The 14,207-nt window shown below is 38.0% G+C and overlaps 1 protein-coding gene across 1 annotated transcript; it reads left to right on the forward strand.

The window, feature by feature from the left end:
* Positions 1-430: 430 nt before the first annotated feature.
* eomesb (eomesodermin homolog b) lies at positions 431-13,200 on the forward strand. Its single transcript, XM_061916241.1, has 7 exons — positions 431-543; positions 1,751-2,287; positions 3,283-3,437; positions 4,530-4,651; positions 5,318-5,476; positions 5,612-5,673; positions 12,066-13,200. The coding sequence occupies exons 2-7, from the start codon at positions 1,797-1,799 to the stop codon at positions 12,829-12,831; spliced, it is 1,755 nt and encodes a 584-aa protein (XP_061772225.1). The 5' UTR covers positions 431-543; positions 1,751-1,796; the 3' UTR covers positions 12,832-13,200.
* The last annotated feature ends 1,007 nt before the right edge of the window (positions 13,201-14,207 follow it).

Below are 14,207 nucleotides of genomic sequence, written 5' to 3' on the forward strand. Positions count from 1 at the left end.
GTAATGGGCTGTAAATTTACACTCACATTTTTTTACAATCTTGCACCTTTGCATGTTTATTATATTCAACATTTTAATTTTATTTTTGCCATAAGACCAACATTTTATTTGCACAATTTGCACAATGTGGGATTAGTGTTCCGCCCACATTGGCTCAGGTAACAAAAACAAGATTTTCTTTGCAGCCAGAGCCAACATTTTTGGTCAGAAAACTTTCAGATGCATGAAAGTTGTTTTTTTTTTTTTAGAGAGAGAGTTATTGTACAATAAAGCATATGCAAACACACAATGAAAGTCTCTGTGCTAAGTGAGTATGGATGAGGGGCAGCTTTGCTCAATGTGATGCGTAGAATCTCCTGCCCCTCCCCACGGAGATAGAAGGAGAATCTGATAACAGGCTGCTTATCTGGGAGTTGTGGCCACAAGGAAAGAGAAGCTGATGGGTCCAACACATCTTCATGTCACGTAGACTGAACTCTATTTAATTATTTTTTTCTTTGGTTTCTTCAACTACTATATTTGGACCAGAGACCATATTACCAGGTGAGTAAATGATATCTTATCTTCATTTTGTTATATAGTCCGACAATAATATAGGCTTAGTTTGCCTATAGACTTAAAAGGAATGATATTAATTCCCAATTTTAAACTTAGATTATTTCCCCCTTAAACTCCAATACTACTATTTATATATAACTATATATAGTTTTTTTTCAAAGGCCTTCACAAAAAAATTGAAAATGCAGCTTATCAACACCTATAGCTGTCAGCACTAAAAAGATTACCCTGTTTTTATGCTAAGATAAATGTTATGTTGTGATGTTGTAATTTATTTTTTATCATATTGGATAGGTTGATTGGCAACACTAAATTAGCCCTAGTGTGTGAATGTTGTCTGTCTATCTGTGTTTGCCCTGTGATGAGGTGGCGACTTGTCCAGGGTGTACCCCGCCTTCCGCCCGATTGTAGCTGAGATAGGCGCCAGCACCCCCCGCGACCCCAAAAGGGAATAAGCGGTAGAAATGGATGGATGGATGGAAATAAGCAGTGATCACATCACATGTAGCCTGTCTGATCCAAGGAACATCACAGGTTTCTTCAAATGGAAAAATAATTGCCTATTTCCCGTTTTCACGTCAGGAATCCCGTGGGGACCCTACAGAATCGCATCAGAAATGGAACGAATCCAAAATCATTAAGTGAATGAATAATAAAGGTTCAACTGCGGCATTAAATTACAGAGACAATTCAGAATTGCCTTCATTTATGTATACATTTATTTATTCACTCACAGAACCATGTAGAGCAAGTAGTCATTCCAATGATATGAGCGTTGAACAAAATCGCGTTTATTTGTTCATTCATTCATTCATTCACAAAGTGAACATTTTGATTATATGAATATTGAAAGAAATGTTAGTCACGAACATATGTGGGCAAGCTTTTCAATTCCACACTGATGGCTGCAAAATTGGTCACGTGACTTACAATAAGTCAACTTTTTATTTTAAACCGAAACTTCCATGAAATTAACCCCCCCTCCCCCCCTTTAGTTTGTATCGTGCATTTATTTTTAGCATGTTATTCATATCTGTTTCTACTTTCACATTTAACATTTGGAGGTGATGAATTGGTTTACGTCGGTATCAGTCAAGGTTTGGTATCAGTCCGAGCCACACCCACGCGTGTTGTTGCGTGTGTGTGTTTTGTTTTTTGTTTTTCTTACATTTATGTTGTCATTATGTCTTAGGGTGGGGGAATAACACCCCCACAAAAGTTCCATCTTCAGCCAAAAGATGCTCGGTGCTGAGGGGGAGACTGACTCGGTGGAAGACAGGCGCAAGTCCCCGCTCACAGGGGCCGAGGATCCGGCCTCAAGGAGCCGCTACTCGGAGCACGACCTTGGGCCGGAGCGTTACTTCCTCCCGCCGACGGCGCCTAAACCCGGGACGGACACAACCCCACCCTGCTCCTTCCTCCCCTACACTCCCAGCGGGGCCGTCTACGCCCCGTCCAGCACGACCAGGTACTCGGCGTCTCTTCACCTAGGCTCGGTGGGATTCCCCACTCCCACGGGCCCGCGGAACCACTTCAGCCCAGCCTACCAGATCGGGCAGAGTCCCGGCTGCCTCTACCCGCCTTACAGCGGCTCGGGCCCGGCTCTCGGCAACATCGCCATCCCGGCCAATGGGCCGAGCATGAGGGCCCAGGTCTACCTGTGCAACCGGCCTCTCTGGCTCAAGTTCCACCGGCACCAGACCGAGATGATCATCACCAAGCAGGGCAGGCAAGCTAACATTTTATTCCAAAAAACAATATTGTGTAGTGAATTATATTTATTTTTCTCTAGCGACTCAAAACACTTTTACATAGTGAAACACAATATTTAAGTCAGTGGTTCTCAAATGGGGGTACGCGTACCCCTGGGGGTACTTGAAGGTATGCCAAAAATAGCAACAATTCAAAAATCCTTTGTTTCAATATGAATATGAAAATATGAATGTAAGTGCATAAACTGTGAAAAGAAATGCAACAGTGCAATATTCAGTGTTGACAGCTGGGTTTTTTTTGTGGACATGTTCCATAAATATTGATGGTAAAGATTTTTTTTGTGAAGAAATGTTTAGAATTATGTTCATCAATCCAGATGGATCTCCATTAAAATCCCCAAAGAGGGCACTTTAAGTTGATGATTACTTCTTTGTGTAGAAATCTTTATTTGTAATTGAATCACTTGTTTATTTTTCAACAAGTTTTATATATATTTTTTCCAAATAGTTTAAGAAAGACCACTACAAATGAAGTTACAAAGTTAAAGTTAAAATGAGCAATATTTTGCACTGTTATACAATTTAATAAAGTTTTTAGTTTTTTTTATATCTTTTTTTCAAAATAGTTCAAGAAAGACCACTACAAATGAGCCTTATTTTGCACTGTTATACAATTTAACAAATCAGAAACTGATGACATAGTGCTGTATTTTATTTCTTTATCTCTTTTTTTCAACCAAAAAAATGTTCACAGGGGGTACATCACTGAAAAAAGGTTGAGAACCACTGATCTAAGTTACATTTAAACCAGTGTGGGTGGCAGTTAGGTAAAGCGTCTTGCCCAAGGACACAACGGCAGTGACTATAGGTGGAAGCGGGGATCTAACCACGAACCCTCATGTCGCTGGCACAGCCACTCTACCAACCGAGCTTTACCACCTGAATGTATTTAATTTAGAAACACAATTTGCATGTAGAAATATTTGTATTTATTTTTTATTTTTTTTTACAGGCGAATGTTCCCCTTTCTGAGTTTTAATATAGCAGGTCTCAGCCTGACTGCCCACTACAATGTGTTTGTTGAGGTGGCCCTGGCAGACCCGAATCACTGGAGGTTCCAAGGGGGAAAATGGGTCACCTGTGGGAAGGCAGACAACAGCAGTCAAGGTACTTTTTTTATTTTTATTGGAGGTGTGAGAAGGGACTTTTGTGTTTTATTATATACACTCTCAAAAAAGAGGTATGAGACGAGATTTCTGTCCCGGCATTTTTTAAGAATGTGAAGAGGCCAGACTTTATACTAAGAAAAAGGGTACAAATTACGAATGTATACAAACAGTACAAATTTATAAGGGTACGTGTGCATTAAAAACGTTTTTAGGGGATTGATATTATCGTAGTATTTTAAATAGGGTATAGTACTATAATTAAAATTAAGAAATTTAAAACTGACAATATTTTGTATGTTTATTGCTATTCTATTAACTTTTATTCATCATCATTTAACATGATCGTCAGTGTAAAAGTGTTCATTTTTCAATATATTGTCTAATAATTGCATTATTTTTACAGTAACATTTACGGTATTTTAATTCAGTAATTTACTGTAACTTGCAGTAATTTCACAGTTAATTACATTAACGTTGCAACTATGTGCTGTAACTTTACAGTTGTAATTTTATGGTTTAATTACAATAAAGTTACAATCTGAATGCTTTTGTATATATGTATATAGTATATTTATTTCCTGTAAACAACACATTAACATAAATCGTTCTCAGGACTGGACTGTGCACCATATCTCCTTTTGAACTATTTTTCTTTTTCTTTCCTTCCTATGTTTTGCATATTTTGTACGTAGACTGTCACACTGATACCGAAGTTGTTTTTGATCTAATTGTACCTGTGTATAGTGCCAATAAAAGGCATTCTATTCTATTCTACTATATGCTGTGGTTTTACAGGTAATTCCAGTGTTGAAATGCAGAATTGCTGTGCCTTGTTGTATCTAAGTCACAATACATTGCCTGTAGATGTACATATTTTCTGTGAGAGTAATGCGATACTGTCAAATAACAGTTAAATGCGTTGAATAAGTGTTGTTTTTTTGTGAGTTTTATCTTAAAATATTTTGTTGTCTATTGAGCTAGTATTCTCTTTGTTTGTGGGTTCAAGTACATGTTTACATTTATAACATATTTTTTTGATCATTTTTAAATTTTGAATATTTAAATGGCTGTTCATTTTTATGTCACACAGGCAACAAAGTATACATCCATCCAGAATCTCCAAACACAGGAGCCCATTGGATGCGACAAGAAATCTCATTCAGCAAACTAAAACTCACCAACAACAAAGGGACTAATCACAATATTTCACAGGTAAAAACAATTACCGGTAAGTAGACCACAGTCTAACAGAATAGACTTTGCAATATAAACATTATTCATTATTTTTCTTTTTTAACATTTATGTATTTAATTTTTTTGACACACACACAGAAATACAATATATATCAAATGTTATTTTTTCCTCGACCCGAAGAAAAAAAATCAGTCAAAGGCAAATATTGATATAAACCCACAGACAACTGCACTTCCGTGGTGCAGCAATGCACAAAAGCAAACTAAAGGCAAACAAATAATGAATCTTCTTATCAAATATTTTCTAAATGTTGACCAAATTTGCTTTAGACTGGGATTTTAGAAGATAAAAAATATGCTAATAATTGTGTAGACTTTACAATTAATGTTTACATACTATATGTATTTATGAACTTTTTTCACATCAACTATGAAACAATCTGACCATTTATGAAACAAATAATTGTATCATATTTCTGTACTGAATCATAATTATTTTTACAGTCCTGATGCAGATATGTCCAATATATAGATATTAAGACCGTAATTACCAATTCCACATTTCCCCAACACATTAATTTTGCAAAATCTGCTTAAAAACTTTAGTTAACATATTTATCAAAGTTGTTCTAATGTACTTGCAAAAAGGACATGTGTATTAAAGTTTTTCTAATGTATTTGCAGATGATCGTGCTGCAGTCACTCCACAAATATCAGCCCAGGCTGCACATTGTGGAGGTGACAGAGGACAGTGTGGAAGACGTCAACACCGATCCAAAAACTCAGAGCTTCACCTTTCCAGAGACCCAGTTTATAGCAGTCACTGCCTACCAGAACACAGATGTAAGATACATTAATAAAAAGTTAAATATAGCTCACTATTGTTTGCATGAATATGTAAAATTACTTATTTAAGAATATTGCGCAAGTATTGTAACTCTTGTGAATAATGCTCACACATTGTATCTTGATTTTTAGATAACACAACTGAAAATTGACCACAACCCCTTTGCCAAAGGATTCAGAGATAATTATGATTCGTGAGTATTCCTTTACATGTTTTGCTGCCACATATAGGGATGATGTTTGATAAGAAATTATCGCGTTCGAGCCTATTATCGAATCCTCTTATCGAACCGATTCCTTATCGATTCTCTTATCGAGTCCAGATAGGTTGTTGTACATGGAAAAATATATATATATTTGGTTTAACAAAAGCTCACTTTTATTATACAAGAAAAAAATAAAATCTAATAGATATTGACTGTTACCCCTCTAAAAAAATAAAATCAAATAAATAAATATTGACTGTTGTTACCCAAAGTATATTAAGTAGGATTTTTCAGGAAAACAAATATATACAGTAACACAAAAACAACCTGTCTCTGTGATCACTATAGGTGTATAAATAATAATATAGTGTTAAATAAAATCAGTCCCCCTGGGCATAAAACTGAAAATAATACAGCTCTCCAAAAAGTGCACTTCTGCTACTATTTCACATAACTGTTATGATGCTTTGACAGTTTTGCACTTTATTTCTTCATTGAAAGAAAATTCTATGACGAGAAAAGTTGTTTGCAAATGTGGTTACAATGCTAAAATATGAAATGTTAAAGCTAAATAAAGAAATACACTTTATTGCGTTAACATTATTTCTTTATGAGCTAGGAAATACAACAACTACAATACCCAGCATGTAACGGGAGTGACGAGTATGCCTGGTAGCCCCGAAAAGTGTTGTTGCATGTCGTCAAACGGCAGTAAACGTCAAGAACTCAGCCAACACGCCTCGTCTGCATTATTTATAATTAGACTGACAACACATATACAGTGTGATTTTGCTTTGTTTACAAGGAAAGAAAAACAAAAGTTCAAAAAGGGGGATATGTTGTATATATGTATGCATGTGCTGCGGTTTGCTTTAAGAACGTTGCGACAGCTGCCGTAAAGGAGGTGCGTTGCTAGCCTGGTTGCTATGTTTCCGGTTGGTCGTAAAAGTGTTGGTCATGTGTTTGTACCCTGCTCAAATCTCTCAGTACAGTTATTCATTGGATTATGTCTTTTGTTTTGAACTTTATTACACCTTGGAGCGCTTTTTCCCGTCTGTTGTTTTCCTGCTCACATTCACGCACTAGGGCCAATTTAGTGTTGCCAATCAACCTGAATGTGAGTGTGAATGTTGTCTGTCTATCTGTGTTGGCCCTGCGATGAGGTGGCGACTTGTCCAGGGTGTACCCTGCCTTCCGCCCGATTGTAGCTGAGCTAGGCGCCAGCGCCCCCCGCGACCCCGAAAGGGAATAAGCGGTAGAAAATGGAAATGGATGTTTTACTGCTTTCGCTATCTGCGCCTAATGACTGAGTTACGTGACGTCGTTTCTTGTGATGTCTCACGGAGCATTTCTGGTCGGGACGGATTCGAATAAAGAACCAACTCTTTTTCTTTACTATAGTGGTCTCGATAACGGGTACCGGTTATCAAAAAAGGGTTCGAGTCAGAAGACTCGGTTCTTTTCTTATCGAACAACCGAGAAAACCGGTTTCGAGTATCATCCCTAGCCACGTATGAACATTTTACAACACAAATTAAAGGTGCAGTTTGCAGCAGACAAAATCTAGGAACACTGCGTGCACCAACGGCATATGTTACGATTTGTTTTCCATTCTTATTTTTTATTTTATTTACTCAATAACAAATAAAAACTTATCGATGGAACATTAAAATTCATTGTGAATGAAAAGAAGCAGAAATAACAACCATAAACGTATAATAGCCACTCCCATTCACACAAATACAACTCAGAAGATTATTATGCTATCTTTTGTATTTCATAACATACCACAACTAATAAATAAAAACATCAGCTTACTTGAAGTCATATATTTTCATGATCTCGATTTTTAACGTTGTTGTTTTTTGTTTTAATACAGAAAGGGATTTCAAATGCTTTGTTCCCTTGTCAAGTGTGTTCCAGAAACTAACAATAGTGATTTAAGACACTATTGGAACATTTTTCCACAAAGGGCCGCACACTGAAAAGTCAAACCATGCGGGAGCCATTTTGGCATTTTATTTTGAAAAACAAAAAAAAAAACCATGCACATTTTGTATGATGTATTTTTAAAGATTGCTGTGTCAGCTTCATGTGTTTGCTGACACAGTGTGTTAGTATCAGTTATTAGTATGACAATTTCAGCTAATTCCTATTACCGGTACTTCACGTCTTTTTGTCCTTTTATTTTCTTACATTTTACTGTTGTTTGATTTTGTTTCGGCGGAGCCAACAAAACTTTACCTGTGGGCCGCAAATAGACTCGGACCACACTTTGGACACCAACGACAAGTTTACCAACTACATTAAGTTTTTCCCACAGGTCAGGCATCTATTTGTGGTGGTGTGGTCGGGCGGCGGGGGGGTGAGGGGGGAGAGGCAGCAGCGGCGGCGGCGATGACCAAGAAGAACGCGGAGTTGGAATATAATTACAACACTTTATGTACATATTTATATACATATTTATATAATATTTACATATTTATATAATATGTAACTACAAGCTCCATTCACAGACAGAGTCCCATTGCTTTTATGAGTGGTCGAACGAGTCAAAAGACGAAAAACAAACAACAAAAAAATATATATATTTTTTAATTATTATTATTATTTTTTTAAATTTATTTATTTGTGGCGGCCGTAATTCTTTTGTGGCGGGCCGCCACAAATAAATGTGTGGGAAACCCTGACATTAGGGATGTGCCAATTGATCTTCCACCGATTAGTACCGGCCGATTTCTGTGGAAAAGAAAGGTGATCGGCCTATGCCGATCAATGCCTTTCGAAGTTGATCATCTCTGACTAAAATCATATTTCTTTCTGGTCACTCAACTGACAAAGTTAGTTAATATAGTCACATCCCTTGTGGCAGATAAACTGCATTTATTAGTATCTCAAGTATCATTATTATGTGTCATTATCACTGGAGGATAACGTCAAAAATGCTTCACACAGTAAGAGCTTGCTCGGAGCAGACATGCTAATCACTAAGCTAGCTCGAAACAACACAAGAAAAAAGTGCTTCAAGAAGAAAATATTTTTTATTAATTAAACGTTTACAAATTCAGGGAATGATTCCCTAGAATTAATTGGATTAAATTGGGTTGAATCACCAAAATGATTTCCGAGCCCGACCACCGCTGATGCTCACTGCTCCCCTCACCGACCAGGGGTCGGAACAAGGGGAGGGGTCAAATGCCGAGGTTAATTTCATAGAGTCATACCAAACTCTATAAAAATGGGACCCACGACCCATTACCTCCCTGCTTGGTACTCAGCATAAAAGGGTTGGAATTGGGGGTTAAATCACCAAAATGATTCCTGGGCGTGGCTACCGCTGCCCACTACTCCCCTCACCTCCCAGGGTGTGGAAAAATGGGATGGGTCAAATGCAGAGGATAATTTCACCACACCTAGTGTGTGTGTGACTGTGGGAAAAGATTTGAATGATTACTAAAAAGTAGATTTTGCTTTTGTTTAGTTAGTGTGCACAATTAACTTTATTATGATACAACAATAGTATGTATTTAAAGAGAATAAGAAACTAGTTTTAATATTTGTTTTTTTTTTGTTAAAAGTTTTACCAGCACTCACCATGAATAAATACAAAAAATTACAGTTAATCCATGTGAGTGGTATTGGTATCGGCCAATTTCACTCACAAATGATTGGTATCAGACTCTGCAGCATACAACCCTGATCGGAACATCCCTAAAATACACATCAATATTTGTCACAATTAGTATTTGAATGTTGTAAAAAAAAAAGTAGAGAATTCAAAAATGGGTAAGGTTGCGCAATATAGACTATTTACCATACAAGTGATAACAATTTGGCCAACGATAGCGCTTTTATTAGTATTGTGATCATGCAAGTTGACGGCACTTTCTAGCTGTATCCCACAAATTTAACAGCAACAACAAACGTACTCTCAACGTAATGTAGCATTCTTACGAGTAGCTAACTTCCCTTCACAGTGCAAAGCCACTTGTAAATCAGCAATTTTCGCCTCCATGTTGGAAAATAAACTATGTTTGCTACAAGTATCAAGTACTATAATCACTGGAGGACAAAGACTAGCTAAACATGTTACACTATGTGGAAGGATATGCTGATTGCTAACAGCAAGCTAGAGCTCTTGAATGTAAACAAAACTTGATATTTGAGATGAATGTTTTTTACGAGCACAACGATGAGGTGGCGACTTGTCCAGGGTGTACCCCGCCTTCCACCCGATTGTAGCTGAGATAGGCGCCAGCGCCCCCCGCAACCCCGTAAGGGACAAGCGGTAGAAAATGGATGGAACATATTTTGTCTTTTTTCGTGTATAAACTTAGGAAATAAGTTTGTGGACACAGGATCTTGAAAATGTTGAAGTATCTGTATTATTGTATGAGCAATACTGCCCCGGTAATTACTTTGTATTGGATTGATACCCAAATTTGTAACATCGCCCAAAACTTATGTGAAGTATCCAAACAACAGAAGAATAAGAGCTAATTACATTTTAACAGAAGTGTTGATAGAAACATGTTACCACAGAAAGTAAGCAAATAAAAACAGTAAATAACAAGTGGATTAATAATAGTTTTGACAAAACTGGAAACGAGGCAATAGCAATAAAATTAAGAAACTTTCTAACCCGTTTTGAAATGGTTCTTTTATCACATATATACCGATTAATGTATTGTGATATCTACAAAACACAAAACCACTGAAGTCGGCACGTTGTATAATACGTAAATAAAAACAGAATACAATGGCAGCAGGATTTTCCAAATGAGTGTTTGATGTGCATTTCTCAACTTTTTCAGTCTTTTTGCCACTTATGCCAGCTTAAAATGTTGCAGGCATCAAATTCCGAATGAGCTAATATTTGCAAAAAATAACGTTTTCTGTTTTGAACGTTAAGTATCTTTTCTTTGCAGTCTATTTAATTGAATATAGGTTGAAAAGGATTTGCAAATCATCATATTCTGCTTATATTTACGATTTACACAACGTGCCATCTTCACTGGTTTTGGATTTTGTAGATATCACAATACATTAATTGGTATGTATATGATAAAAGAACCATTTCAAAACGGGTTAAAAGTTTACTATTTTTCTTGCTAATGTATGCAGTAACATATTGCATCGTTTCCAGTTTTGTCAAAACTATTATTAATCTACTTGTTATTTACTGTTAATATTTGGTTACTTTCTGTGGTAACATGTTTCTATCAACACTTCTGTTAAATTGTAATTAGCTCTTATTCTTCTGTAAATTTTTGGCGAGTTATTGGAACCTGCAATATATTTTGCGATATACTGTAGATTTTAGGCCATATCACCCATGCTATATGGTTGTTATATTACAGTTGAAGCAATAAGTGAAGTCATAAGCGTTTTCAAACACTGTTTTTGTAACATTATGCTATTCTACAACAGGGGTGTCAAACTCATTTTAGATCGGGGGCCACATGGAGAAAAATCTACTCCCAAGTGGGCCGGACTAGTAAAGTCACTGCATGATAACCTCAAAATAAAGACAACTTCAGATTGTTTTCTTTGTTTGAAAATAGATCAAGCACATTCTGAAATTGTACAAATCATAATATTGTTGGGTGTTTTTTTTACACTTACATGTTGCGGCCAGAGGTGGCGACTTGTCCAGGGTGTACCCCGCCTTCCGCTCGATTGTAGCTGACATAGGCGCCAGCGCCCCCCGCAACCTAAAAAAGGGAATAAGCGGTAAAAAATGGATGGATGTTGCGGTCAATAGTATTCTATCTTTATTTGTCGTTATTTATACTTTCTGAATAAAGTATGTGATAATGTTCATCAGTCAACTCATTGGTGTTCATTTTCAATCTATCACCGACCCCGACTTAAACAAGTTGAAAAACTTATTTGGGTGTTACCATTTAGTGGTCAATTGTACGGAATATGTACTGTACTGTGCAATCTACTAATAAAAGTATCAATCAATCAAGATGAAAAAAACAATATCAAAATGAAATTACAGGATGTGATTTCTGTAGTTTCCTTATTTTCCTCGACTGGTGCACCAACATCATGTGTTTTTTTTTTCTTTCTTTTTATATAGCTACATCATCTACAAAGATTCAAATTATTGCTATTGCGACATCTAGTGGACACATTTACAACAGCAATTTCTTTCATTCCAAAAATTTCGTCTCATTTTCATACTCGGCCAACTCATCCCGTGGGCCGAATTAAACTGTCTTACACTTCACGTGTGTATTAGTAGGGCGTGGAAGAGGGCGGAATATAATGCTTGTTAAGACGCGATCCACTTATTGCAAACAGCGCCTGTAACTAGAAAATGTATGTTTTCATTAGTTTACAATGCTTTCATGAGCGTATGTGTTTTACAGGATGTACACAGCTCCAGACCACGACCGCCTCACCCCTTCTCCCACCGACTCCCCCCGTGCCCACCAGATCGTCCCCGGTGCTCGCTACGCCGTGCAGCCTCTCTTCCAGGACCAGTTTGTCAACAACTTTCCTCAGAACCGTTTCTACAACAGCGAAAGAACAGTGCCTCAGACCAGCGGCCTTCTCTCCCCTCAGTCGGAAGACGGCGCCTCCCAGAGGTGGTTCGTCACCTCCATGCAACAGGGGACCGTCAGCAGCAATGGTCACAAGCTGGACCTGACACCGTACGAGGGGGAGTACTCCAGCTCCCTGCTACCTTACGGTATCAAATCCCTGTCCATGCAAACATCCCACGCTCTCGGCTATTACCCGGACTCGCCTTTCAACAACATGTCAGCCGGATGGGGTTCTAGGGCGGCGTACCAGAGAAAGATGACTCCCGGCCTGCCCTGGTCTCCAAGGCCCAGTCCCACAGCTAATTTCCCAGAAGACTCGGACAAGGTGAAACCGCAGTTAGACGATGACGTGAATGGCGGAGGCCTAATATCTTCCTGGATGGAGACGCAGCCATCTTCTCTTTCTCTAGACAAGGTTGATTCCTATACATCAGTCTGCAAGCGAAGGCGTGTGTCTCCCAGCACTGAGGACTCAACCGCCGACATTAAATGTGAGGATATGGTCTCGGTTGCCAGTGGCTCCTATAGCAAAGAAGTCCCTTCACCCAAAGGCATGGCTGCTTACTATTCTTTTTACACAAATCATTGAGCATATTGTCTCACACGCACAGTATACGCTTTATGTTTTATGCACACACTCAATTTGTCCAGGTTGTGCTACATGGTTTGTATGTTTATAGTGGCAAACAAAATATCAAGAAAACATTATTTATTAATGCAGACATAAAAAGTCAGAAAACTGCGCAGCCATGACTTTGGACTCATGTATTAAACAATGTTCTGTTAAGTTTAATTCTGTGTATTTTACATAATCTGCCTTTGCACTGAAGTTTCCTGTTTACAAATTATTTATTGTGAAACTTGTGCACTGCGAAATGTGAGGAAAGTATGAAGCATATGCCTTGGTTGCAATGTTCACGTTTGATATTAAAAAAAAAAGCACATGTGCTGTTTGGAATATATGCGTACTTATTTGAAGATAATCTTTTCAGACAGTTCATAAAAAATGATGCCAACTGGTTTAATATATTGTGTTTTAAATTTAGTTTTACCAGTATTTGATAGAAACGAAATTCAACAAGGATTTGTGGACTCTGGCGCACTCTAGTGGTAGATCCTTGTGACTACAACCACACGTCTTTTGCTATTAATGTGCCGCTTATACTGTTTAACTATTAGGCAACATTTATTTAAACTAATCAAACGCCACCTGTTGATGTATAAATTAAAACATATTTTGATTATTTTTGTTTAAAATACAGACAACACATATTAATGAAAATATGTACATTTGTCAGGTTTTAGCCAAAGGCTATAATTTCCGCCTGTCTTCAGACATGTTGGTATTATACTCAGGGTGGTCTAACTCGTTTTCATTGAGGCCCACATAGCAGTTATGGCTGCCCTCACAGGGGAAATAGTAAATGCATTCGATTAACAAATACATATTTTACCTGGGGCTTCACGGTGGCAGAGGGGTTAGTGCGTCTGCCTCACAATACGAAGTTCCTGCAGTCCTGGGTTCAAATCCAGGCTCGGGATCTTTCTGTGTGGAGTTTGCATGTTTTCCCCGTGAATGCGTGGGTTCCCTCCGGGTACTCCGGCTTCCTCCCACTTCCAAAGACATGCACCTGGGGATAGGTTGATTGGCAACACTAAATTGGCCCTAGTGTGTGAATGTGAGTGTGAATGTTGTCTGTCTATCTGTGTTGGCCCTGCGATGAGGTAGCGACTTGTCCAGGGTGTACCCCGCCTTCCGCCCGATTGTAGTTGAGATAGGCGCCAGCGCCCCCCGCGACCCCAAAAGGGAATAAGCGGTAGAAAATGGATGGATATTTTACCTGCACTGTACAAACACTGTAGATTTTACAGTTAAACAACTGGCAACTCAGTCACAAGAATTTTAGTCTACAGTGTTTTTTTCCAACATAATACAGAAAACGGAAAAATTCTGGCAACTTAGCC

Source organism: Nerophis ophidion, linkage group LG11 (assembly GCF_033978795.1).
Source record: "Nerophis ophidion isolate RoL-2023_Sa linkage group LG11, RoL_Noph_v1.0, whole genome shotgun sequence".
NCBI classification, from domain to species: Eukaryota; Metazoa; Chordata; class Actinopteri; order Syngnathiformes; family Syngnathidae; genus Nerophis; species Nerophis ophidion.

Coding starts and splice junctions, on each gene's coding strand:
- eomesb (XM_061916241.1), top strand. CDS start 1,797: ATGCTCGGTGCTGAGGGGGAGACTGACTCGGTGGAAGACAGGCGCAAG. Junction 3,438..4,529: donor GGCAGACAACAGCAGTCAAG/GTACTTTTTTTA, acceptor TATGTCACACAG/GCAACAAAGTATACATCCAT. Junction 5,477..5,611: donor CTGCCTACCAGAACACAGAT/GTAAGATACATT, acceptor CTTGATTTTTAG/ATAACACAACTGAAAATTGA.